Genomic DNA, 25,883 nt, shown 5'->3' with positions numbered 1-25,883 from the left:
TGCGTTCGCCTGTCTGCTAAGCTCAAAACAAGCGGGCCTGGCTTGATGGAGAAACCAGAACAGCTGAGCATCTTTATGACAGTGCACTTTTACTTTCGCCCTCTGGGGGGAGCCTCGCTGGAAAATCAACCCCGGTTGCATAGTATACCTTTAAAAGTTCCACACGGCTGACATGCTTGTTTTTGCTCCCTCGCGCTTGCACAATATGGAAACTGCATTACGCTGCACACAGGTCCTCTGTAGGCTGCAAAGCATGAGGGACAAGTGGTCAGGATTTGTGATCGGCATTTACCATCACATATTTTTCATGGAAATCTGGCGATAATTATCGGTGGCCGACAGACCCGGCGGCATGGGCGTGCATTGGGGGGCCGTGCCCGCCCTGTGAGCCAGCTGTGCCCGCCCTGGACTGGAAGCTGTCTTTTTTTTTTTTTTTTTAACTTTTTATTTAGTAGTTTTCAGGGTTTTATAGAACATACAATAAAATAGAGAAGAAAGAAAGAAAAAAAAAAAAAACACAACAAGAAGCATACAACAAAGGTGTAACAATGGGAAATGTGGGGGTCATTCCTTTCTTCTTATATAGGTTTGTCCTGTGTTCCAGTCTCTATATGGGTTAGTCTTTTCTGGTTTATGTAATCAAACCATTTTCTCCAGTGTTCTTTCAGGTGTTTAGACTTGATCCTTAGGTGGAAAGTCATTTTCTCCATTGTGAAGATTTCTTCTACTATTGAGATCCACTGCGTCAGGTGTGGAGGGTCACTTTCAATTCAATTCAATTCAATTTTATTTATATAGCGCCAAATCATGAAACATGTCATCTCAAGGCACTTTACAAAGTCAAGTTCAATCATATTATACAGATTGGGTCAGATTATACAGATTGGTCAAAAATGTCCTATATAAGGAAACCAGTTGATTGCATCAAAGTCCCGACAAGCAGCAGTCACTCCTGGGGAACCGTAGAGCCACAGGGAGAGTCGTCTGCATTGTACATGGCTTTGCTGCAATCCCTCATACTGAGCAAGCATGAAGCGACAGTGGGAAGAAAAACCACCCATTAACGGGAAGGAAAAACCTCCGGCAGAACCGGGCTCAGTATGAACGGTCATCTGCCTCGACCGACTGGGGTTACAGAAGACAGAACAGAGACACAACAAGACAGACAAAAAAGCACAGAAGCACACATTGATCTAGTAATCTGTTCTACATTAGATGGTAGTAGCGGGTGAGCCGTCTTCTCTGGATGATGTCACAGTTAACAGAACGCCAGACCAGGTGTACCTACTATGAAGAAAAAGAGAGAGAGCAAAAAGTTAAAAGCTGAAATGACGACAGTCATTTCAATGTAATACAATGCAAAACTGGAGAACAGTAGACTGAAGAACAGTAGAAATCAGTAGAGTGAGAAAATTAGACCCTGATGTCCTCCAGCAGCCTAGGCCTATCACAGCACAACTATAGAGATAGCTCAGGGTATGAGCCACTCTAACTATAAGCTTTGTCAAAAAGGAAAGTTTTAACATTAGTCTTAAAAATAGATAGGGTGTCTGCCTCACGGACCAAAACTGGGAGTTGGTTCCACAGGAGAGGAGCCTGATAGCTAAAGGATCTGCCTCCCATTCTACTTTTAGAGACTCTAGGAACCAGCAGCAGACCTGCAGTCTGAGAGCGAAGTGCTCTGTTAGGAACATACGGGGTAATCAGAGCTCTGATATATGATGGAGCTTGATTATTAAGGGCTTTATACGTTAGAAGGAGAATTTTAAATTATATTCTTGATTTAACAGGAAGCCAATGAAGGGAAGCTAAAATTGGAGAAATATGATCCCTCTTGTTGATTTTCATCAGAACTCTTGCCGCAGCATTTTGAATCAGCTGAAGACTTCGAACTGCATTTTGTGGACTTCCTGATAGTAAAGAATTACAATAGTCCAGCCTTGAAGTAACAAATGCATGGACTAGTTTTTCAGCATCACTCCTGGACAGAATGTTTCTAATTTTGGCGATATTCCGGAGGTGAAAAAAGGAAACTCTGGAAACCTGTTTAATATGGGATTTAAATGACATGTCTTGGTCGAAAATAACACCAAGATGTTTTACTTTATTACCAGAGGCCAAGTTAATGCCATCCAGATTAAGGGATTGATTAAGAACTTTATTTTTTGAAGACTCTGGCCCAAAGATTACAACTTCTGTCTTGTCAGAATTTAAATGCAGGAAATTTAAAGTCATCCAGCTTTTGATGTCATCAAGACATGACTGCAGTCGAAGTAACTGATTGGATTCATCAGGATTTATGGATAAATATAGCTGAGTATCATCAGCATAACAGTGGAAATTAATCCCATGCTGTCTGATAATTTTGCCAATCGTAAGCATATATATAGTAAATAGAATTGGTCCAAGGACTGAACCCTGTGGTACTCCACAAGTGACCCTAGAGTTTGAGGAAGATTTATTATTAACATGAACAAACTGGAATCTGTCCGACAGATAAGATTTAAACCAGCCTAATGCTTTTCCCTTAATCCCTACAGTATGCTCAAGCTTTTAAACCATTTTCTGGTAATTGCCTTTTTAGCTGCCACCATCAGGATTTTGAGGAGATAAATGTCATTCCTGAGTATCTCTTCACTCTCCAGCCAGCCCAAATAAACAGTACGTGGATCTTTGAGTATTTTGTAGCCTATTATTTCTTCTATAGCCTGAACAACTTGATCCCAGTAGGATTGTATTTTTGTACATTTCCAAAATATATGGGAGTGACTGGCGTTCATCTGTCCACATTGTCTCCAACATTGTTGCTGAGTGTGAAATAATTTGTTTTTCAGTTGAGGTGTTATAAAGTAGCGAACCAGGTTTTTCCAGCCGAATTCCCTCCAGCCTCTGGAGCTTGTGGAGGTCTGTTGCGTTTTGCACATTGAAAGCCAGTCACTCTTTGACAATTCTACATTTAATTCAGCTTCCCATTTGCATTTTATATATAGTGAGTCGTTTCCGTTTCGACTTTGTAGACTTTTATACAACTTAGAGACAATTTTTGTTGGGGTTTTCGTGTATGCATCGGAAAATAATTTAATCAGTTCATTTCCTGCCGGTGATAATTCTTTCTCCACCTCATTAGTGTAGAAATGTCTTAGCTGCAGGTATCTGAAAAGATCTTTGTTATTCAGCTCAAATTCTCTTCTGATTTTGTCGAAGGATTTAAATGTTTTGTCTCCTATTAGTGTGCAGATAGCTGTTATCCCCTTTCTCCTCCATTCAATAAATGTGCTATCTGTGTCCTTTGGTTTGAAACTCGCTGAATGGGAGGGCCATACCAATATTTTACTATCCCCTTCTGATTTGTATTTTTCCGAACCTCATACCATATTTTGAGCGTTTCTTCTAAAATGGTGTTTTCTGCAATTTTACTTATTCTTTCTTTTTCACCAAGCCTAGCTTGTGGTTGTATTTGGGATACGTTTGTTTCTATTTGTTTCCATTTGGCTTCATACTCAGGAGAACACCAGCTGATTACGTACCTTAGTTGTGCAGCATAGTAATATTCTTTAAAGCTAGGGAGGGCTAGGCCCCCATTTCTTTTATCCAGTTGAAGAGTCCTGAATTTCACTCTAGGTCTTTTACCTGCCCAGATAAATCTAGATATTTGTTTGTTCCACATTTTAAATTGGACTTCTGGGATCTTAAATGGCAATGATAGAAAGAGATATAGCAGCCTAGGCAGTATATTCATCTCGATTATTTCTATTCTTGAACTGAAATCCAGTATTAAGTTTGACCATTTGAGGAGGTCTCTTTGGATCTTATTGTTAATTTTGGAGTAGTTAGTTTCCTGAATTTTGCTCAGGTCTTGCATAAGTGTGACTCCTAAGTATTTAATTGATTCATTTTCCCAATTAAGTGTGTACCTTCTTCTAATTTCCTTACTCGGAATATAATTTATGGATAAAAGCTGTGTTTTTGAGATATTGATTTTATAGCCTGACATTTTCCCATATTCCTCCAAGCTTAAAAACAATGTTGGAAGTGTTACATTAGGATTCTGCAGATATACAATTACGTCATCTGCGAATAGCCCGATTTTATGGTCTTCTCCTGCAATGTTCACTCCCTTCAGTTGTTTGTTTTGCCTTATGAATTGTGCTAGGGGTTCTATATAAATAGCAAATAGTGAGGGGCTGAGACAGCAGCCCTGCCGTGTGCCTCTAAACAGATTAAAGCTTCTCCCAACATGACCGTTAAGTTTAATCCTTGCAGTGGGCTCTTTATATAGTGATTGAATACATCTTATGATTTGTTCGTTAAAGCCCATTCTCTCTAATACTTTGTACAGAAATGACCACGAGACCCTATCAAACGCTTTTTCCGCGTCCAGACTAATCAAAGCTGCTGATAGATGCCCTCTGTTTATTTGGTCAATAATATGAAGAGTTCGCCTAATATTATCTTGTGTTTGTCTTCCCATAATGAAACCTGATTGGTCATCATCTATCAAGTCAGTTAAAAGCTGTTCAAGTCTTTTGGATAGAATAGAGGTAAACAATTTGTAATCGACATTTAAAACAGAGATTGGTCGGTAAGACTCGCAAAATGTCTTATTTTTGCCTTCTTTTCCAATAACAGAGATTACTGCTTCTTTCCAAGACGGGGGGGGTGATGGCGTGTCGCAGCGTAAAATTGAATGAATTTAAGATTACTGGGGAAAGGTCTTCCTTGAAGATTTTATACCACTCGTTGGGAAATCCATCTGCCCCTGGGCTCTTGTTTGACTTTAGCTTACCAATTGCGTTGTTTAGTTCCTTTTTTGTTATGGGAGCGGTCAAATCCTCATTTTGTATTTTTCCCAATGATGGAAGGTCTAGCGAATGTAGGAATTCTTCTACGTTTATTGCTCCGTTCGGGTCCGGTTGGGTGTATAAAGATTCGTAATATTCTTTAAAGACTGTGTGGATTTATTCTAAGTTGTTTGTCACCTTATTCTTTTTTGGGTCTAGTATACTGTGTATTGAATGTTTAATTTGTTGTGCTCTGAGGCGTTTTGCCAAGATTTTAGTTGCTTTTGGGCCTGATTCATAATAATTTTGTTTTACTCCTCTGAGTTTCTTTTCTTGTTCATCTTTCAGAATATTCTCTATTTGTTTTTTGACCTCTCTTATTTGATTTAATGTTTTATCCTCCCTTTTGTTTAAATGTTGTTTTTCTAGGTTTCTCAATGTTTCAACTAACTCGTCATAATCAGTTCTCTTTTTCTTTTTCAAGTATGCTGTTCTTGATATTAATTTCCCTCTCATTATTGCTTTTACAGTATCCCACATTATCGTGGGGTCCACTTGGCTATTTTGGTTATCAGATATACAGTCTTTTATCTCTTTTTTGATCTCTTTTACAGCAGGTTCGTTATTTAAGATACCAATGTTTAGTTTCCATAAGGTGTTCTTTGGTGTGTTCCCTAAATTGATGGATAGGTAGATAATGTTATGGTCTGATAGGTCCGCTGCTCCTATGGAGCATTCCCTCACCCTATGTCTGTCCGCTTTATTCATTAGGAAGAAGTCAATTCTAGAATAGACTTGGTGTGTGGCTGAATAATGTGTGTAGTCCTTTTCTGATTTATGTAGATCCCTCCAGACGTCATAGGTTCCAATTTCTTTTATTAAAATATTTAAAACTTTTGATTTTGTAGAATGCCGTCTGTTGCTTGTAGTATCCATAGAATTATTTAATACTGTGTTCCAGTCTCCAGCACAGATTAGAATTCCTTCACTTTCTGCGGCTATTTTATCAAATAATTTTTGGAGGAATCCTCTATCGCTTTCTGGTGGCACATAGATGTTTATCATGGTAATCAAGTTATTTTCTAATCGGCCTTTAATTAGGATATATCTACCTTCTTTGTCTCTTTCTTCATGTGTTAAATGGAAGTTAACTGAGTTTGAGATTAATATAGCCACTCCCCTCCTGCGACTGTTTTTACATGAGCTAGAGAATGTGTTCAAGAAACCAAATTTTTTTAATTTGTTATGTTCTTGTTGTGTCATGTGAGTCTCCTGTAAGAACATCACCTGTGTTTTATCTCTTTTTTTATTTTGGTAATCACCCTGCTCCTCTTAACTGGATTATGCATACCATTTACATTTAACGAAGCAATTCTTAAACTATGTGACCCTATGACTCCTGGACCAAGTTGTAACAAAGATGTGTACCCCGTTCAAACATTTCCCACGTAAACTTAAGAACAAAACAACTATACATTTGAACATTCAAACATTTGAACAATAACGGAACTGACCTCCAAGGGATGAGGGGGCTCTTGTACCTCCTCAACAGTGACCCCGCTGGTAGATCGGGGGGGAGAAACCTCAGAACTGGAGAGGACCCACCCATAAGAGTGACTACGTTGTTAAAAAGAAACAACTCTGCCATCTTTTATAGTCCAACGGTAATTTTCAATGGCTAAGACCTTCTCTCCCAATTACTTTGCTGAATTACACAATGGCCATCTTTTAATGAGTTTTTTGAGTTAAATTACCACATTATTTCCATATCCCAGTTAGATTTTCTTACTGTGTCCCCTGTGGTATTCTTGTAATTTTTCCCTTGCTCTCTGTGCGGTGGATGGCGCTGATCCTCGGTTGTTTACTTGCTGCCATCCCAGAAGATCCCGAAGTCGTGCACCCGGGTCGCTGTCCTCCGCTGCGGGCTCCGGGTCCTGCACGGGAAATCCCCGTGTTTTCATCTCACGTAGCACCTCCCGTGCGCTGTCGTAGGTCCGGGCTCCGGTGCTCCAGTGGATTTTCATCTTGGTGAACGGCGTCTGAAAGCGGATATTCTTTTCTTTGAGTGCTTTCTTTATCCCAGCGTACTCTTTTCTCTTTTTTACTATCTCTGCAGGATAGTCGTGGTCAAAGTAGAGAGTCTTGTTGCTCTGCTGAATCTTTCCTTTTTTCCATGCTTCCCTCAGCACCGTCTCTTTAGTGGTGTATTCTTGGAAATGTATTATGATGGCTCTCGGTGGCGCCTCGGTTCGGGGTTTAGGAGCTAGCGATCTGTGGGCTCGTTGTATTTTCAGGTCGAGGTCTGGAGGTAAGGGCAGCTCTCTCCGGAGAAGTTTTTCAATGAACTGGGGGAGCGAGTTTCCTTCTTCTCCCTCCGCCAATCCAAAGATGCGTATATTATTTCTTCTGGCTCTGGCTTCTAGGTCCGTAATTTTGCGCTGCAGTTCTGTTTGTTGCTCTAAGCTGTTACAGAGCACCTCGGTCGCCTCCGCCGACCATCGCTCCACCTGCTCCACTCGGTTCTCCATCTCGCTCGTTCGGACAAGTTCTGTACCTCGGCTTTGAGGTTGTCGAGTTTGCCTTTTATTTCTTCTCCGAGATGTGTAATTTCACCCCTCAGATTCCCGTTGTCCATCTTTAGGTCCTCTGTTAACTCTTTTATTGTTTCTAGTATGCCGGCAGGTTCCATGCTAGCGCAGGTGCTAGCTTGTACAGCTTCGACTTTAGCTTTCGTTGACGAAGAGCTTTTATCTTGAGTTTTTGGCATTTTTATTTTGAATTGGCCTCGGAGATGTATCGTTCCCTCCCTCCGCTATTTCTATCAATCGGATGCTACGTTATCGAGTTGGATAGAGGGAGTTATGCTATCATTTCGGAAGAGAAGTTTCTCGTGCGTCTGTCTACTCCATGAGTTAAACCGGAAGTCCCCGACTGGAAGCTGTCTTTTGTTTTTATATATATACCTCGGAGTGGCCATCGTTCTATTAGTACTATCTTTGATGTGTCAATCATACAATTTAACCAATCAAATCAACGACTGAAGGCAACATGCTAGCCAATCACAGATGGAGTGGGGCGGGACACTGAGTTATAGCCTTCAGTCGCCGACGCGGTGTTCGGCTGTGGTCACCGTTGGTGTCGGTAGAGCGGGATGGAAATTTGGTCTGATTACCAAACAATTACAAGAAGTGAATACGAAGCAGACAAGAGCGAGCTGGAAGCAGCGCAATTAATTACTGTTTGAAATGTCAGCACTGAAGTCTAAAGTGGAGTAAACATTGATGCTAGGAGGATTAACTACGACAGTTAGCAGCACCAGAAGCAGATCTACTGCCAAACTGGAGAAACTTGGGTTACTTGCAGACAGAAGGGAACTCTGCTTTGTTCTGCTCCTTGCGCTCCATGCCTGCTGTAATTACAGAACCTCTTTTAGTGTGAATTTTTACTTCAGTCAGTGTTCAGCCTGATCTCATGCTAATAAGCGTGTAGCTTATGCTGGACTTTGAGTCAAGACACAGCACTACAGGTTACCCTATCTCACTGATAGTTTCCAGTAACCCAACATAAAACCTGCCCAACTTAAAAGAAAAAAAAGCCCAAATCTCAAACTCTCACGTTTAAAGCACAGAACTATTAAACACATAAGAACTATTAAACATAAGAATATGCCATTAGCACACAACTGCACTGAAGCAAAGAAAAAAACTGTGCATACGGCCTCCGAACTAAATATGCAATCAGACAAACCACATAACACACACAATCTCTTTAACAATCATGATATATCAACCGGAAAAAATGTATTTATAAATAGCTTCCCAACATGAGTTGTAAATCTACCTTAATATAAACTTAATTTCTCTCAGTATAGGTCAATTAAACATATCTCTTACATGCAGTCATGAAATATTTTTAAGTTGATAAGTAGAACTCAACCCCTCCTGGGCATTTACACTGACCAACCACTTGATTAACCATTATTCTTTACTTGTTTTATCATACCAATCAATATTATTCATTATAACTACTATTCAATGATGATGTCAGATCGACAGATTCGACTTATTTAAAAAAATAAATTGACCAGTATGAGTTGTAGGAGATGGCATTTTATTAAAATGTTTTGGTTTCCTGTCCGACGTTGACAACTATTTTGATATATTTTGTTAGTAATTCTTTCTAAAAGCCCAACAAATGTTGTGAAAAGCTTCCCAATTTTTTTACAACCTGCCCATTAACTATTTTTGTTCCAGCTAATAGACCCCTTGCAACCACGTGACTCCGTTACCCAGAACCCCTTGCGCGGCGGCCATATTGGTTGGCACGCCATTTGACGAAATGACGAGTTCTCCAGGTATTTTTCTTCTTTAGATAACGTATCACAAGATCGTTTTAAGAGTAAGTTGATGGTATCAGATTGCCAGATTTATACAGCAAAATCCTGAAGGGACGGAGCGAGTCTGTGAAACGCTGGCCAAGTGCTCCGTACTGCGACACAGCTGCTTTATAAACACGCAGGCCAGTACGGACAAGAGAGCACGAAAGCCATGAAACCACTGGACGGCTGCAATTATTTTATATCAGGAAAAAGGCTCCAGCAACGCCCGCGACGCCATGAGGGATTAAGAGGGTCAGAAAATGGATGGATGGATGTTCAGACATGTTTGTGTAACAGCACAAAGCAGAGAGGAAGACCCGCCCGGTAGGTTAAAAAAACATCACTCACTACGGATTATTTAGGTGTTTTTGTCTTGTTAAAATGGGTGGAGGTGTCGGCGACATTGCAGCGTAAACACAGAAGTACTAGCGCCTGTGAACGAGCGGAGGGGAGGTTGTGATCGCTACACTGACCGGAGAGCCGCCGCTGTCTGGAGCAGCAGGAAGCGGGTGCTGCTCCAGACAGCGGCGGCTACAGACCCCTTGTATCTCCGGCCCGTGTAGCGATAGCTACCTCCCCTCCGCCGCTGTCTGAAGCAGCAACAGCGGCTTCTCCGGCCCGTGTAGCTGTTGCTGCTTCAGACAGCGGCGGCTCTCCGCCGCCGCGGCTGCTGCTTCAGACAGCGGCGGCGGCTGTAGCTATCGCTACACGGGCCGGAGAAGCGGCCCGTGTAGCGATAACTACCTCCCCTCCGCCGCTATTTAAGTAGAACAATGACTAGAGCAGAATTAAGTTGTAATTTACCGGAGATGAAGTGTAGACTGCAAATTCTCTCGTAGAATGATGGCTCCCCCAGTCCATTGGGAGGGTCTGCCTGCGCTCTTTTCATTGAAAATATCCATTTCTTTCTTCGTCCTTCCTCCTTCGGTAAACGAAAGAAACGTACATCCAACGATTTGGAATGCCTCTGTGTGCAACCGGGAGCACAACAAGTCGTAGGCATTGTTTAGATTCCAAAAATAAACTAACTAAAAGTACGCTCTAAATCACCCGTTTTGTAATGTAGTAGACGAGAACAGTACTGTTTTTTGCCTACCCGCGGGACCCGGATATAGCGCTGACGTCACGCGTGAACTACCCTATACCAGCCATGGGGGGGATTGGGCGGAGCATAGTAAAGCATTTTTCTGAGTCAACAATTTGTGATAGACATTTAAATGGCATCTTCTGTTTCTGAAGTGCTGTAGAACCAAAAAGTATGTATTAAAACAATTTGACTTGTTTTAGAAACTTTAAAGCAGAAGTCACGGATTAGCGGACCGGGGTCCGGATCCGGACCCACCTGCTGGCCAATCCGGACCCAACCTGATTTAAAACATTTATATATTGCTGCATGTCCAACGGCAGTGTCTAACTCAGGGGTATAAGTTCTCCGCTGCTGCAACGGATTTCTGTCATTTGGAAATTGTCCCGTCTAGACTTTTTATTCAAGGTTTTAAACTGAAGCTGCTCTCAACCAATTAAACCTGGCAGAGCCGGGACATTAGCCAATCAGAAAGAGAGTAGGGCGGGTCTTTGCAAAGCGAACATTGCCACAGCCTGAGGTTTATCGGTGTTCAATCATTTTAACTTTTGGGAGAGCGTTTTAAACTGGCCACAGATGGTATAAATGAGAGTAGCGATGGTCAAAGGTTTTCTTTGGATTAATGCAAACCAGCAGGTCAGAAAGCTTAGCGTTTAGAACAACTGACGACTTCCCTCGGTAAGTGTTTCTGTCGCTGCTCCTGCAGTTAATGAGTTATTTCCACCTGTGGCCATGTCGCCTGTCAGCGTTTATTCCCTTGCTGATAAACGCGGCGACCAACCAGGGATCTCCTCGTGATTCGCTATTATGTTTTATTTAAAACACAAAGAGTAACGCGCTAGCTCAGGCTAATTTAGCATGACCCTTGAAGTAGAAGAGTTGGAAAGTGAAACGATGTCCCGCATTTGACTGGGTTCGATCCGGAAAAAGTAAAAGAAGAAAAAAAAAACTGCGCTGTTCAGAAACAAAGAAGGCAGAGCTGCATCGGCTGTCAGTCAGTATGCAGCAGTGTTCACCTGATGAGCAGCTGCGCTCCAGGACACTAAATAAAATGACAAGGATTTTGATTTTTACAGAATTGTTAAGAAAACTACATCAAAAAGATAAAATAAATAAACTGCAGCTACAACATGGACTGCAGAACGGGTTCTAACTGGGTGAGGCCAGAGAAAGGCGATTCTCAGAGTTTTTTTATGAAGTTAAAGTGGAGCGCGGACGGTTCATCCTGGACAGGTCTCCAGTCACTGGGCTGAAATATAACCATTTTATTAAGCTTCAAAAAAGTTAAATCATGCCTTTTTATAAACTGTAATGATTAATTGGTGAACAATAACGGGCAAAGCAGAGACCGATTATTGTCATGTGCAATCTGTGTCAAATTAAAATGTATTATATCATGATAGTGTTGATGATGTGTCCTGCATTTCTAAGGCTGTGGTTGGCCTTGTATGATCATAATATTGGTTTATATTGAATGTGACAGGGAGCCAATGGAGTTGATGTACAGGTGTGAAGGAGATGATGTAATGATGAAGCTGCTGTCCTTCGAACCAGCTGCAGTTTATGGAGGTTTTCCGGAAGACGGGGAGGAAAGGGAGCTGGGATTGTAAAGTGGACAGTGGACCAGTTTGTCAAAAGTGTGAAGGAAGAACTTGATGCTGCATAGATGAAAGTAACCCAGATGATGATGTGGAAAGTGATGGAGAGGCTGTCCAGGATGATGCAAAGGCTCTAAAGCTGAAAGGTGGCAAAGATACAGGAATTTTCAATGGATATTTTAAAAGTAGCTTCCAGATTTGGTTGACTTTGCACACTAAGCAAGTGAGCCAACTAATGCGGCATGATGTCCACGGCCCCGGGAATAAATGGGTTGGCGAGAAAAATCTTTCAGTCAAGCATTATTTTTGCTTCAACCCCTGTGCTAACTTCACTTGCGCCGCTTCTCTTGTTAATATGGCAAAGCCCTCTTGAGCGTCAGGCACCAGGATGCACGTGATACAAATTAGCCAAAGAGCTGTCAGTCAGGGTTGTTGCTGCTGGCTACTTTTTAGGGAAGAAAAAGCAAAATCAAAAAGCACTTTGGATTTTAAAATAGAAAAACGTTCTATTTTTATGTTTTGTTTTTTGTTTTTGTTTAAAAAGTCAATGTATAAGGTGGATGCATAAACATTTTATTTCAGTGTTAAATACTGTTTGAAGTAACGGATTGTAATTAAAAATGTGTCCGGACCTTTACTGGTTGTTGATTTTTGTTATTCAGACCCCGCTGATTTTTAATTAGTGACCCCTGCTTTAGTGTCCTGCTATAAAGTTGGACAAAAAAGGGCTGTTGCCCCACCCCTCGTAGCCCGTACTGGTATAGGTGGGCTTGAGGGGTTAATAGTTATTTGAAAATCTTAATTTTAACGTGTTTTACTGCATCTATATTCTGATATGAATTAGGCACAAGCAGTTTTACACCCTCTGTGTGATCATGGGCTGTCGCAGACTAAAGATGACTGTTGTAAAATTGTGGAGAAATCTTTGCTCGTGGCTTTAAATTTGTGGTCTTACGTCACACCGTGAGACAGCTTCTAGGACAGCTGTTCTTAGCGTCTTGCAAAGATGACCTATATCAGACAGTGTAAGATATTTAGAATAAATATCTGTGTGACAGCTGCTACGTCCCATGTCTTCTGATCAGAGTGATTATGGTATGATGGGCTCCACAGGTTCCAAATGCGAAAAAAGAAAAAAAGGAATAAGTTTTGGATTTCTGAATCAAATCTTGTCAGAGATAGCCAGTCCTGTTTGCTCTGGTCAGAATAGACCCCTTGCATCTGACGTCACAGTCACGTGATCGGGGGTGCGCGCCTCCATCTCGGTGGGCACGCTAGCGTGACAGCCCACCACTGCACTGGCACAGTTAGCTTATTACTCGCATGGCCGGCGGAGCGATTGTTCAATATGGTGCAAACCTGTTGCATTGTTGGTTGCGGGAATCGTGCTGGGAGGGACAAAAAGTCGTTCTATAGGTTGCCTACCATAATAGACTGGCAGTGTGCTAACAACGGAACCGCGGGGTTTAAAAAGTTCATCGCTCACGATCTGTGCGGCGCGACGCTCGGACGCGACCGGACTGTACACACTGTACGTCGTGCCCCCTCTGGGACCGCTCGCTGTGGTGGCAGAGGCAGGCGAGCGACGGTGGGTGAACAGGGAACCAGAGCAGGGGGTCGAGCCCAGCTCACGCACCGCGGCCGCGCGGCACGGCAGGTCGCCCGCCCCGCGAGCGGAGGCGTGCCGAAACAGGCGGCCAGCGCCTCGCGCAGACCCGAGCGCTTGCCCTCCCCAACACCTCCGCGAGCCGACCGACGTTCGGGCCCCGTGGGGCCGGGGACGGAGAGGAGCGGAGGTCGCCCCCTCGTAGCTCTGCTTGAACAGCAGGATGCGCTCACGAAAACCTCACGACGGCCGACTAAACAATATTAAACTCACCCTTCCACGGACAACTGCTACATTATTCAGGTAACAAACAAACAGTTCACGTATCCATCCGGCAGTGAACTGTTTGTGCGCTTCCAAACTCTTGTACGCCTTCATCTGATCGCCACTATATGTTGGGGTGGGTGACAACACAAGGTAGTTTACCAGATCCGCATAGCAAACTGATGGCCAATCATCGGGATTGCTAGAAAAATCCTTATCAGGAAGAGCCAAAGGGTCCGCATTACCAATCCTTGTACATTTAGCGAAGTAAACTGCCTTATCAGAAGGCTGCAACTCATCCACATAAGGCTTGGATTGCATGTTGGTAAGGGTGGCTGCCAACCAATATGGCCGCCACGCAAGAGGTTCTGGGTAACGGAGTCACGTGGTTGCAAGGGGTCTATAAGCACACTGCCACACGGAGCATTGACCAGTTTGATGAACAACTGTGTGCATGTCACATTGCAAGCCAGGCACAGCCTGGTGACAACTTTTATTATTGCTCTTATTGTGGCAGCGTAGACCATGACTGGTAATTTGGGTCCCAATGCATTTTTTTCCTTCCTGTTAGAGTTTTTTAAAATGATTTTTGTGCATACAGCAGACTTTGATGCTCTAAAGGAATTTTAGTGAAATAATTCCTTAAAATTATTTATGAAAGGACATTGATTTGATTAAACTGATTCATCTAAAAATAACTCTAAAATTTATTAATGGACTATATTGTTAAACTTTTTTGAGATTGGTTTTATTTTGGATGGATTTGATTGAAGAGTAGAGCATATGGCTGAACAGCTGATTTTGTTTTTGTATTATAAATACAGCCAGGATGCTGCAGATCAGGGATCTTCAATTCCAGTCCTCAAGTTCCATTGTCATACAACTTTTATATATGTCTCTTCTCAAACACACCTGAGTCAAATAATTAGGTCATCAGCAGGACTCTAGAGCACTTGACTGCTTACTAAGGAGCTAATTCAGTCCTTTTATTTGGGTGTGTTGGATCAGGGACAGAGCTAAAAGTTCCTGAACACCGGACCTCGAGGTCCAGTATCCTGCTGTAGATACTATAGATGGCTGGTCGATGGTTATGTGGTGCACAATAAAGTTGATTTTTGTTGTACGACGTAAGCAGATCGTACAATGTGCCTACATTAAACTTTTTAAATATGAATATATCAACTGAAGCAGTAATCATTTTAATCATCAGGTTACCTTTGACTTGAGTAAATAAATATTATCTTTTTCTAAAAGCTCCACAATCTGTTTTTCAATTCAATTTTATTTATATAGCACCAATTCATGAAACATGTCATCTCAAGGCACTTTACAAAGTCAAATCAATCATATTATACAGATTGGTCAAAAATGTCCTATATAAGGAAACCAGTTGATTGCATCAAAGTCCCGACAAGCAGCATTCACTCCTGGAGAAACGTAGAGCCACAGGAAGAGTCGTCTGCATTGTACATGGCTTTGCTGCAATCCCTCATACTGAGCAAGCATGAAGCAACAGTGGAAAGAAAAACTCCCCATTAACGGGAAGGAAAAACCTCCAGCAGAACCGGGCTCAGTATGAACGGTCATCTGCCTTGACCGACTGGGGGTTACAGAAGACAGAGCAGAGACACAACAAGACAGACAAAAAAGCACAGAAGCACACATTGATCCAGTAATCTGTTCTACGTTAGATGGTAGTTGCGGGTGAGCCGTCTTCTCTGGATGATGTCACAGTTAACAGAACGCCAGACCAGGTGTACCTACTATGAAGAAAAAAGAAAGAGAACAAAAAGTTAAAAGCTGAAATGACAAGCAATGCAAAACTAGAGAACAGTAGAAATCAGTAGAGTGAGAAAAATAGGCCCTGATGTCCTCCAGTAGCCTACACCTATAGCAGCATTACTATAGAGATAGCTCAGGGTAACATGAGCCACTCCAACTAAAAGCTTTGTCAAAAAGGAAAGTTTTAAGATTAGTCTTAAAAATAGATAGGGTGTCTGCCTCACGGACCAAAACTGGGAGTTGGTTCCACAGGAGAGGAGCCTGATAGCTAAAGGATCTGCCTCCCATTCTACTTTTAGAGACTCTAGGAACCATCAGCAGACCTGCAGTCTGAGAGCGAAGTGCTCTGTTAGGAACATACGGGGTAATCAGAGCTCTGATATATGATGGAGCTTGATTATTAAGGGCTTTATACGTTAGAAGAAGAATTTTAAATTCTATTCTAGATGTAACATGATGCCAATGAAGGGAAGCTAAAATAGGAGAAATATGATCCCTCTTGTTGATTTTCATCAGAACTCTTGCTGCAGCATTTTGGATCAGCTGAAGACTTTGAACTGCATTTTGTGGACTTCCTGATAGTAAAGAATTACAATAGTCCAGCCTTGAAGTAACAAATGCATGGACCAGTTTTTCAGCATCACCCCTGGACAGAATGTTTCTAATTTTGGTGATATTCCGGAGGTGAAAAAAGGAAACTCTGGAAACCTTTTGCTGTTGAGTCTTATTTTTGGAGAGAGTGATTTCTTTAGTTAATCTGTCTCATAAATCTTGTATATCTGTCAAAGAGCTGCATGTGTATTTAATCCCCATTTGGGAATTCCTACCTACATTTTTAATAATGGTCTCTCCTGTACTGAAGATCTTGACTGCTTATAGCTGTTCAAAGTTTCACATGTGATACCTGTGAGATTTATATTTTGTTTTTTTGCACTTCCAACCAGTCATTGTGAAAGCCACCAATGGGCCGCGATATGTGGTTGGATGTCGCAGACAGGTAAGTGCATATTTTGGAAAGGTTTTAATTAAGCAAAAGCTTAACAGAGCATGGAAGAGTAATTTAGTAATTTCTATAGATGTTAGTGTTGATTCAGCTGTACAACAGTGTTGGGATGCAGCTGTCTATTTAGTGGAAAACACAGGAATCAGAATAAAACTCCCCAGAGTCTAATATTACATGAAACTAATTCAGGTCAGTAGTTGAGTAAAACAAATATTGATTGAGATATTCTTATTGATGGTTTTTCAAGATGTAAGAAAACTTTCACACTCTGAAATGTCTTGGCAAACATTTTTTAACATAACCGTGCCTGCTGCATTTGGGATGTGCCACCTGTGGATAATAAAATACTTTTACTTGTTGGTTTAGACTGCAAAAAATATTTGTAAGAAAACACTGAGTTGACAAGATGAAATGACTGAAGTATTTATCCTTTCAGTTGGACAAATCACAGCTGAAGCCAGGCACCAGAGTGGCTTTGGACATGACTACACTGACTATAATGAGGTAGGCTGGTGACTTGCGCATCACCCACAACTGCTTTACTTGTGGAGAGAAGTAGTTTGGAAGTCTGTCTTTGGTGCTCACACGGACATGTGCAAAACAGTTTATTTTTGCTTTAGATAACATAATATAATTGCATCACAGTTAACAGTATGAGCTACTGGTTACTGATGTTCAAACATTGGTTTTGAATATATTTATGTTCCAAAGCTGAAGTACAAAACAACTTTTTGGAAAACATGCACCCTCAAAGAAGGGACAGAAATATTCCAAAGCAGTGGTTCTCAGCCATTTATCAGCCTTTCGACCTTTATTATTATCATTATTGTTGTTGGTGTGATTATTAGGGTTCCAAACCTGCAGAAGTAAGCGAAGGCCATGCGAAGGCATGTCCGTTCACCTGCTCCCAATGGAGCAGTGAACCCTCTTTAATTGTACTGTTACCATAGGCAAGGCAAGGCAAATTTATTTATATAGCACAATTTAGTACAAAGACAATGCAAAGGGCTTTACATGATTAAAATATAGCAAAATAAAACAGAATAAAAGCAAGTAGGAATAAAATGTAGATAGAAAAAAAGAACAAAAAAGTGGTGATTCAGTTAACTAGAACAGTTGAAGGCAATCCTAAACAAATGTGTTTTTAATCTTGATTTAAAGGAACTCAGGCTTTCCACACCTTTACAGTTTTCTGGAAGTTTGTTCCAGATCAGTGGAGCATAGGAACTAAGTGCTGCTTCTCCTTGTTTAGTTCTGTGTTCTGAGTATGCAGAGCAGGCTGGAAGACCTTAGTGGTCTGGAGGGTTGATGCCCTGATAACAAGTCTGTAATGTATTTAGGTGCTAAGCCATTCAGGGATTTATAGACTAACAGAAGTATTTTAAAGTCTATTCTCTGAGATACAGGGAGCCAGTGTAAGGACTTTAGAACTGGGGTGATGTGCTCTACTTTCTTAATCTTAGTGAGGACGCGGGCAGCAGCGTTCTGGATCAGCTGCAGCTGTCTGATCCACTTTTTAGGCAGACCTGTGAAAACACCGTTGCAGTAATCAATTCTACTAAAAATAAACGCATGGATTAGTTTTTCCAGATCCTGCTGAGACATTAGTCCTTTAATCCTGGAAATGTTCTTCAGGTGATAGAAAGTTGACCTTGTAATTGTCTTTAGATGCTTTTGGAGGTTCAGGTCTGAGTCCATCACTACACCCAGATTTCGGGCCTGATCATTGGTTCCTAGCTGAAGCGACGGAAGCTGTGTGCTAACTTTTGATCTCTCCTATTAGTCCAAATATTATTACTTCAGTTTTGTTTTTATTCAACTGAAGAACATTTTGGCACATCCAGGCATTGATTTCTTCTAGGCATTTATTCAGTGCCTGAACTGGTCCACAGTCACCTGGTGACATGGTGATGTAGAGCTGTGTGTCGTCTGCATAGTTATGGTAGCTGATGTTGTTTTTTATTATCTGAGCAAGGGCTGGACGATAATTCAATAACAATATATATCGATCGATAGACGTGTGGCGCGATAGGAAAAAATAGGGTCGATAAAAGTTCTATAGAAACAGTTTTCCTTCCTTCCTTATCTTATTGGTTGATGCTACAGTCACTACTTCCTCTCGACCAATCGTAATCGCAGACCCAGGCATGCCGTCACAAAGCGCCGCCCTTTCAAACCACAACACAGAGCATGTGAATATGTTGCAGCAAGGAGCGGCGGAGGAAAGGGTCCCAAAACGGGGTTTTACTAGTTCGCCAGTCTGACAGAAATAAACCAGAGATTTGTAAAACTTGCAAGGAACCGGTAAAAATAAAGTCTGATAACGCAACCAACTTGTTTCATCACGTAAGCCGCTCAGCCGCTCACACCGCACGCGCTGCTGCACGAGCTGTGCAGCCCCGTGCGACACCGCGGGCATGCTGCTGTTGTCTGCAGTTAAAAAACCTGGCTTAAAACAATTACTCACTATTCTTGATCCGCGATATAAAGTTCCGGGAGGCAACTTTTTCTCTAACAGCGCTCCCTAAATTGTGCAACGAGTGCCGGGAATCAGTGCAAAATCAGCTGCAGTCTGTTCTTACACGCCACAACCTCGGACCTGTGTCAGCCTCTCAATTATGAAACCTGAGAAGTAACTAGTGTACTATTCCCACCTAAATAGGCTATTTTATTTATTTATTTATTTGGTATATTTATTTTGGTCTTTATTTAATAATAAAGTCTTATTTAGTAATATAACTCAGGTCTCTTAAGTTATTTTTCTTAAAAAAAAATTCTGTTATGGTTAAAAAAGTTGGTTAAATAAAGATTTAATTGAAATTCTGTGTTTGTGTTCTTTATTAAATTTAAATCATTTAGCAAAATCATAAAATGTCCAGGCAGAGCTGCACATAAAATATGGTTTTAAATATTTTCAATAATTATCAATATCGATCAATATGCATTTTTTTTTTAATCGATAAGCTTTTTTTCTATATCGTCCAGCCCTAATCTGAGCTAGAGGGAGCATGTAGATATTGAATAGGAGGGGACCCAGGATGGACCCTTGGGGAACCCCACATGTGATTTTTGTCATCTCTGATGTAAAGTTACCTACTGATACAAAAAAGTCCCTGTCCTTTAAGTAGGATTTAAACCAGTTGAGAGCTGTACCAGAGAGGCCGACCCAGTTCTCCAGGCGTTCTAACAGGATGGAGTGATCGACAGTATCAAATGCTGCACTGAGGTCCAATAGTACCAGCAGTGTGGTTCTTCCACAGTCTGTATTTCTATGGATCTCATTAAACACCTTGATCAGGGCGGTCTCTGTACTGTGGTGAGCACGGAAACCTGACTGGAAAACGTCAAAGCGTCTGGTCGTTGTTAAGAAGATGTTTAATTGTTGAAATACAGCTTTTTCTATAATCTACTGATAAATGGGAGGTTTGAGATGGGCCTGTAGTTCTGCAGTAGAAGTTTGTCTAAATTGTTCTTTTTCAGCAGTGGTTTGATAATTGCTGTTTTTAGGGACTGGGGGAAAACACCTGACAGAAGGGATGTGTTTATTATCTGAGTCAAATCAGACGCTATGACAGGCAAAACGTTCTTAAAGAAAACTGGGTAGAACATCAAGGCAGCAGGAGGAGGAACTTAGCTGCTGAATGATCTCTAAGCTTTTGGAGTTTATTTGGCTGAATTGGGACATTTTGTCAGGATAAGTTCCAGCTGAATACGGCTTTGGTTCTAGAGTTGGTGTGGAAGTACAAAGTGATCCTCTAATTTTTAGGATTTTTTCAGTAAAGAAGTTAGCAAATTCATTGCAGGCCCTGGTGGAGTGGAGTTCTGAAGCCACGGACACAGGAGGATTTGTTAACCTGTCGACTGTGGAAAATAAGACACGAGCATTAATGTTTTTCTTGATGATCTCTGAGAAAAAAGATTCTCTTGCATTTTTCAATTGTAAGTTATATCTGTAAAGTCTCTCTTTATAGATGTCATAGTGAACCTGGAGTTTAGTCTTTCTCCACCTGCGTTCAGCTTTTTTTTACCTCTAACTGCTGGAGCGTTTCTCCAAGGAGATTTTTTCTTCCCGGAAAAAACCTTCACTTTAACTGGAGCAATGCAGTCTATTATGTCTGAGACTTTAGAATGAAAGTTATTTATTAGTTCATCTACTGAGTTGCAGCCCAAGGTTGAAGTAGCAGAGTAAGCTTGAATAAATGTTTCCGTGGCATTGTCCTTAAAGGTGCGTTTTCGTATGATGTCCCTTTGGCTAAATGAGTCACTGGAAATTATACATTCAAAGGTAACAGAGAAGTGATCAGATAGGGCAACATCAGTTACATTGACCTTAGAAATGTTTAGACCTTTAGTGATGATCAAGTCTAAAATATGAGCCATATAGCCTATCCTAACCAAGTCCGATAATGGAATATTCCACTTGTAAATGTGTAACCACTGCAATAACAATGTGCACACTATGTGTCCTTCAGAAAAATTAACGCCTTCAAGAGAGAGAAAATCTTTCATGGGTAATTCCATGGAAGAAGAGCATTTATTTTCCAGAGTTTGTACAGTAAATCCCATGTGGGTGAAGTTTTATACTACTACTATTTTATTTATAAAGCATTTTAAAACAGCAGCTGTGACAAAGTGCTGTACAGACAATCAATAAACATTTAAATTGGAAAAAACAAACAACTACAATAGAAATATGAAAAGGAATAATAGCAAAAGTCTCAATATGTGTTAAAAGCCCAGGAATAAGTTTTAAGTAGACAATAAAAGGGCACTTCTAATATGGAAGAGCAGAATGTTGCATAACTTAGGAGCGGCAACACTAAAAGCTCTGTCTCCCCTGAACTTAAGTTTAGAGCTCGGTACCTCCAGGAGCAGCTGGTCAGCTGACCTGTGGCAATGAGCAGGAGAGTATGGCCGAAGCAGCTCAGAGAGGCAAGACCACGTAAACTTTTAAAAACAAATAAAACAATCTTAAAATGAATTCTAAAATGCAGCGGGAGCCAGTGGAGGTAAGCCAGGATAGGAGCGATGTGCTCCCTCCTCCAGCTAAGAGACAAGCAGCAGTGTTCTGGACCAACTGAAGACGCTTAAGTGAGGACTGGATGAACCCACTGTAGAGAGCTTTACAGTAATCAAGTCGAGATGTAATAAATGCATGAATTACTGTTTCAAAATATTGGTTTAAGAGAATCAGCTTTATCTTAGTGACATGTATATCTGTCTGTCATAAGCATAAAAGTGAAAGGGGATCCCATGTTTTCTGAGTATTGAATCCAAAGGAAGCAAATAAATAGAAAAAAGCAGGGGACCTAGGACTGAGCACTGAGGAGTCCCATAATGTAGAGGAGTGGATGAGGATTCAAAATCAGCTACTTTTATAGACATGGTTCTGTCTGACAAATAAAACCCAAACCGTTTGAATACAGTACCACTAAAACAAAGTCTGTAAACAAGATAATAAATTATTGTGGTCCACTGTATCAAAAGCAGTGGTTTGGTCAAGTAAAATGAGAACAACATATTCACCCGAATCATTTGTCCTGAATTTCATTAAAAGCTCTCACTAAAACAGACTCTGTACTATGCTGAGTTTTAAAACCCGACTGAAAAACCTCCACAATCCTTCGCGATCTAAAAAGTGGACAATAAAAGGGCGGTTGGGCTGACCGTGAAGCTAATAACAGCTAGCAGTAGTTTACAGCTCTGTTGTCCGCTGCTGTTTACTGATGCACGTCAGCTTTATATTGCTCTGAAACATCCGTGTCATACTTGAATGTGCGTAGCAGCACCGTTACACACAAGGTCTAATTTCAGCGTAATTAGATCGAAATGCTCCGATGAGAACTTTGCCGTTTGGACTTCGTGGCCTGTTGTGCTAGTTTAGCCCATTCAACCTCCCGGGTATGTTCCATATTATTTAGCCGATTGTGAATGCAGCTTTGCAATTGATTAAACTGCCTTACCAGATTAAATGTCTGTTTTTAATCTTGGATAGTGTGAAATACATTTCTTAAATAAATTACTTATAGTTCGGTGTGACTTGTGTTTTTTTCCTCTTTATAACGCATTTTTTGATGCGACTTATATTCCTGAGCGATTTATAGTCCGAAAAATACGTTAAATCCCTGGCTGAAGAGCACAAGTCAGGACAAAACTGACACACTCTGTGAGCTCATTGTGGTCGGATGAGGAGCTGTGTGGGGTTATAACAGTTGTAAAGCGGTCAGCTGAGACCTAGATATGGAGTCAGGGAATTTCTAGTTGTTGGGTTTTTTTGCGCATTCTGATTCAACGGCTAATATTTTTTATGGTTTTTGTAGTGGTTTTTACGAGCATTTAGCTAAGATTCCAACATTTCTGTGGTTACATATGTCTGTTTTACTTGGGGTACTTACAGTAATTGAAGGAGATAAAAAAATAAATAGTTAAATTCCTCCCCTGGTACTGAGGGTTGGTACTATGCTAGTGGATCGGTTAAAGTAACTGTAGAGATGATTGAACTTCAGACGTGTGTCGAACGGAGGTGGTGGAAGTCGAGAAAAAAATGCTCTACTAACTGCAGTTAAAATGAAAACATTTGCTGTTTACCGTATTTTTCTGACTATTAGGTAAACTTTAACTTCAAGCAAACGTTCCCCTGTCATGCTCTAAAAGCCCCCGGGGGGGATACCGCCCCTGTTAAGAAACACTTCTAAAGAAAATGTTTACCTCTAAATTGTTTACCTTCAAAGTCATTTGGGTATTGATTTGGTGCCATTCAAAGCATGTCATCACATGGCACTTTACAGAGAAAGGTCAATTTAATCCAGTCACACAGATTCCAAGTCAATACATCCATTTTAATCGATCATGATTATCAAACGAAGCAGTCAAGTTCAGTTTATTACTTAAACTGGTTAAGTTTTACGTCCAAGAAAACCCAGCAGAATGCATTGAGTCATTCACTTGCAGAATTCATTTATTGACTGGGGACAGTCACTCTTATTGTCACTGACGTTGCAGCAAACCCCCATACTGAGCATGTCCTAGTGTGTTGTTGATATTCCTCTATTCCTAGGAAAATCTAGTTTTTGCAAAATGCAGAGATTTTTGCTATTTTTGTGGATTTCACTTAATCTTCTGTCACAAGTTTGCATGCTCACTTTATCATGTTCAGCCATATTCTCAGAAAATAAAATCTTGCATGAAGCTTAAAACCACAGGCAATATAAGGGATTTTGGCGTGCTTTTCCAAACATTCTCACCAGGAGTAGCCCAAGCAAGATGAGGCCAGTGTGTGTCTGCTTGTCTGTCTCTGATGGATGTGTTTTTGTTAGTGCTGCTTTTAAATCTAGTCATAAGAAAAAAGTCTTTGGTGGCGTATGATCGGCAAACATTGCCGAATCTCTAAACCCCTCGCTATACGCTACCCATAAATAATAATGATGAACATCCATGTTCACAACCTCCCTTGCGGATTGGGCAGCCAAGACACATGGCCTCAAGGTTATCACCAGGGAATCTGTCGTGTTCCAATCTTTCTTCTCTCTAACATGTTTTACTGTTCATTAATACTGCCTGTGATAGTGGATAGTGGAAAGTGGAAATGAAGTAATTGATTATGGTGTATAATCTGTAAACCACATTGGCCCATAATCCTACAGTCAGAATTCTATCTGAAATGTAGAGGTTTAATTTTTTTTTCTCAATGACATGAGGCAAATCTAATTTTAATTTCTATGTAAAAGTTTTTTCTTCTTAGCTAATGTTCTCTTTTGAGTGACAAGGCAATACCATGAAGATATTAAATGCTTAGTGAGTGTGAAGACCTAAAATCAGCAATGGTTTAATAATTTTTCCTCCAGCATGACATCTTAGGTGATTTGTATCCAAGATGTCAACCAATCTGTGTGCCCCTGTCATAGGTACCTACCAAGGGAAGTAGATCCTCTAGTGTACAACATGTCCCATGAGGATCCAGGCAGCGTCTCTTACTCTGAGATTGGAGGATTGTCTGAACAGATCCGTGAACTGAGAGAGGTACAACTCTTCAGATGCTTTCCAGTTGCCTCTGTAATGACTAATAGCTAATTTATATCTAGACTCAATTTGTTTGCGGCCAACTGTGGGACAGTGTAACACGGGAGGAATATTACTTGTTTCAGATTATAAGGGTCAAAAAATGTCCTATATAAGGGAAACCAGTTGATGCAATGTACTGGGTTCCCCCTGGGACATTTTTTGACCAATCTGTATAATCTGATTGAATTTGACTTTGTAAAGTGCCTTGAGATGACATGTTTCATGAATTGGCGCTATATAAATAAAATTGAATTGAAAATTAAATAGATTCTTAGCGCAGCAGTCAAGAAAGCTATTACAAGAAAATGGCTTAAAACCCCACACACCTATTAGGAGTGGTTTAAAATTGTTCATGACACATTTAAAATGAAGAGAATTACTATATTAGAATGCAACATGGTACTTCTTTGAAAAGATAGGAATGATGAGCTGGCTATAGTAAACTTGTTATTTCCCCTCTACATTACAAGGCACACCCAAGGGTTTATTGTTGTTTTTTTAGCCCACGTAATAAAATTTTTCTGTCATGTCTTTCTTTTATATATGTACAAAATATAAAATAAAGAATAAAAATTATTCTGAATAAAGCTGATTCGGATCTCCACCCGTTGTCGTGACCACTCTGTACTCGTGGATGTGATTCAGTCACACCAACAAAATAACTTTGAAAATGGTCTAGTTAAAAATGTTAAGGGTGGGGGATTCAACTCTTAAATCAACTGAATGTATTGTATTATGGCAGTGTGAGAACCCAAAGAAAACTTTCTTGACTGATCATTGATTTAAAAGCATTTCTTTTTGCATTGCAGGTGATTGAACTGCCTCTGACCAACCCTGAGCTCTTTCAAAGGGTGGGCATTATACCCCCAAAAGGTTGCCTGCTTTATGGGCCTCCAGGTAGTAACTGGCCACCCTCGAGAATTTGTTTTTCCGTCACATTGATTTACGTTCAGAACAATTTCTAACTATGTACATATGTATCTGCACTTTTTTTACATCCTTGTCATACATGATTCTTGACATTCATCGTTGCTTGTTTTATTCTCAAAAAGGCACTGGGAAGACTCTTCTTGCCAGGGCGGTGGCTAGTCAACTGGATTGTAACTTTCTGAAGGTGAATGTCAGTCTCTGCTGCAGTGTGTAGTTTCCTTCTGCTATCATGTCACAATGTGTCTGCACATTACAGGTTGTGTCTAGCTCCATTGTGGACAAATACATTGGTGAAAGTGCAAGGCTCATCAGAGAGATGTTCAACTATGCCAGGGACCACCAGCCATGCATTATCTTTATGGATGAAATTGATGCCATTGGTGAGTAAACGTGTAT

General features: G+C 40.8%; 1 protein-coding gene across 1 annotated transcript in view; it reads left to right on the top strand.

Annotated features, from left to right (window-relative positions):
• psmc6 (proteasome 26S subunit, ATPase 6) overlaps positions 1-25,883 on the top strand; it is a 44,158-nt gene that overhangs the window by 4,801 nt on the left and 13,474 nt on the right. Inside the window, exons 4-9 of the mRNA XM_012858820.3 lie at positions 16,438-16,490; positions 16,933-17,000; positions 24,401-24,515; positions 25,367-25,454; positions 25,610-25,671; positions 25,744-25,867. Of these exons, the coding sequence (XP_012714274.1) occupies positions 16,438-16,490; positions 16,933-17,000; positions 24,401-24,515; positions 25,367-25,454; positions 25,610-25,671; positions 25,744-25,867 (510 nt within the window). The remainder of the gene's footprint in view (positions 1-16,437; positions 16,491-16,932; positions 17,001-24,400; positions 24,516-25,366; positions 25,455-25,609; positions 25,672-25,743; positions 25,868-25,883) is intronic.

Source organism: Fundulus heteroclitus, chromosome 16, assembly GCF_011125445.2.
Source record: "Fundulus heteroclitus isolate FHET01 chromosome 16, MU-UCD_Fhet_4.1, whole genome shotgun sequence".
In the NCBI taxonomy this organism is placed as follows: Eukaryota; Metazoa; Chordata; class Actinopteri; order Cyprinodontiformes; family Fundulidae; genus Fundulus; species Fundulus heteroclitus.
Note: the sequence above shows the minus strand (reverse complement) of the source record. Positions and strands in the feature narration are given on the sequence as shown.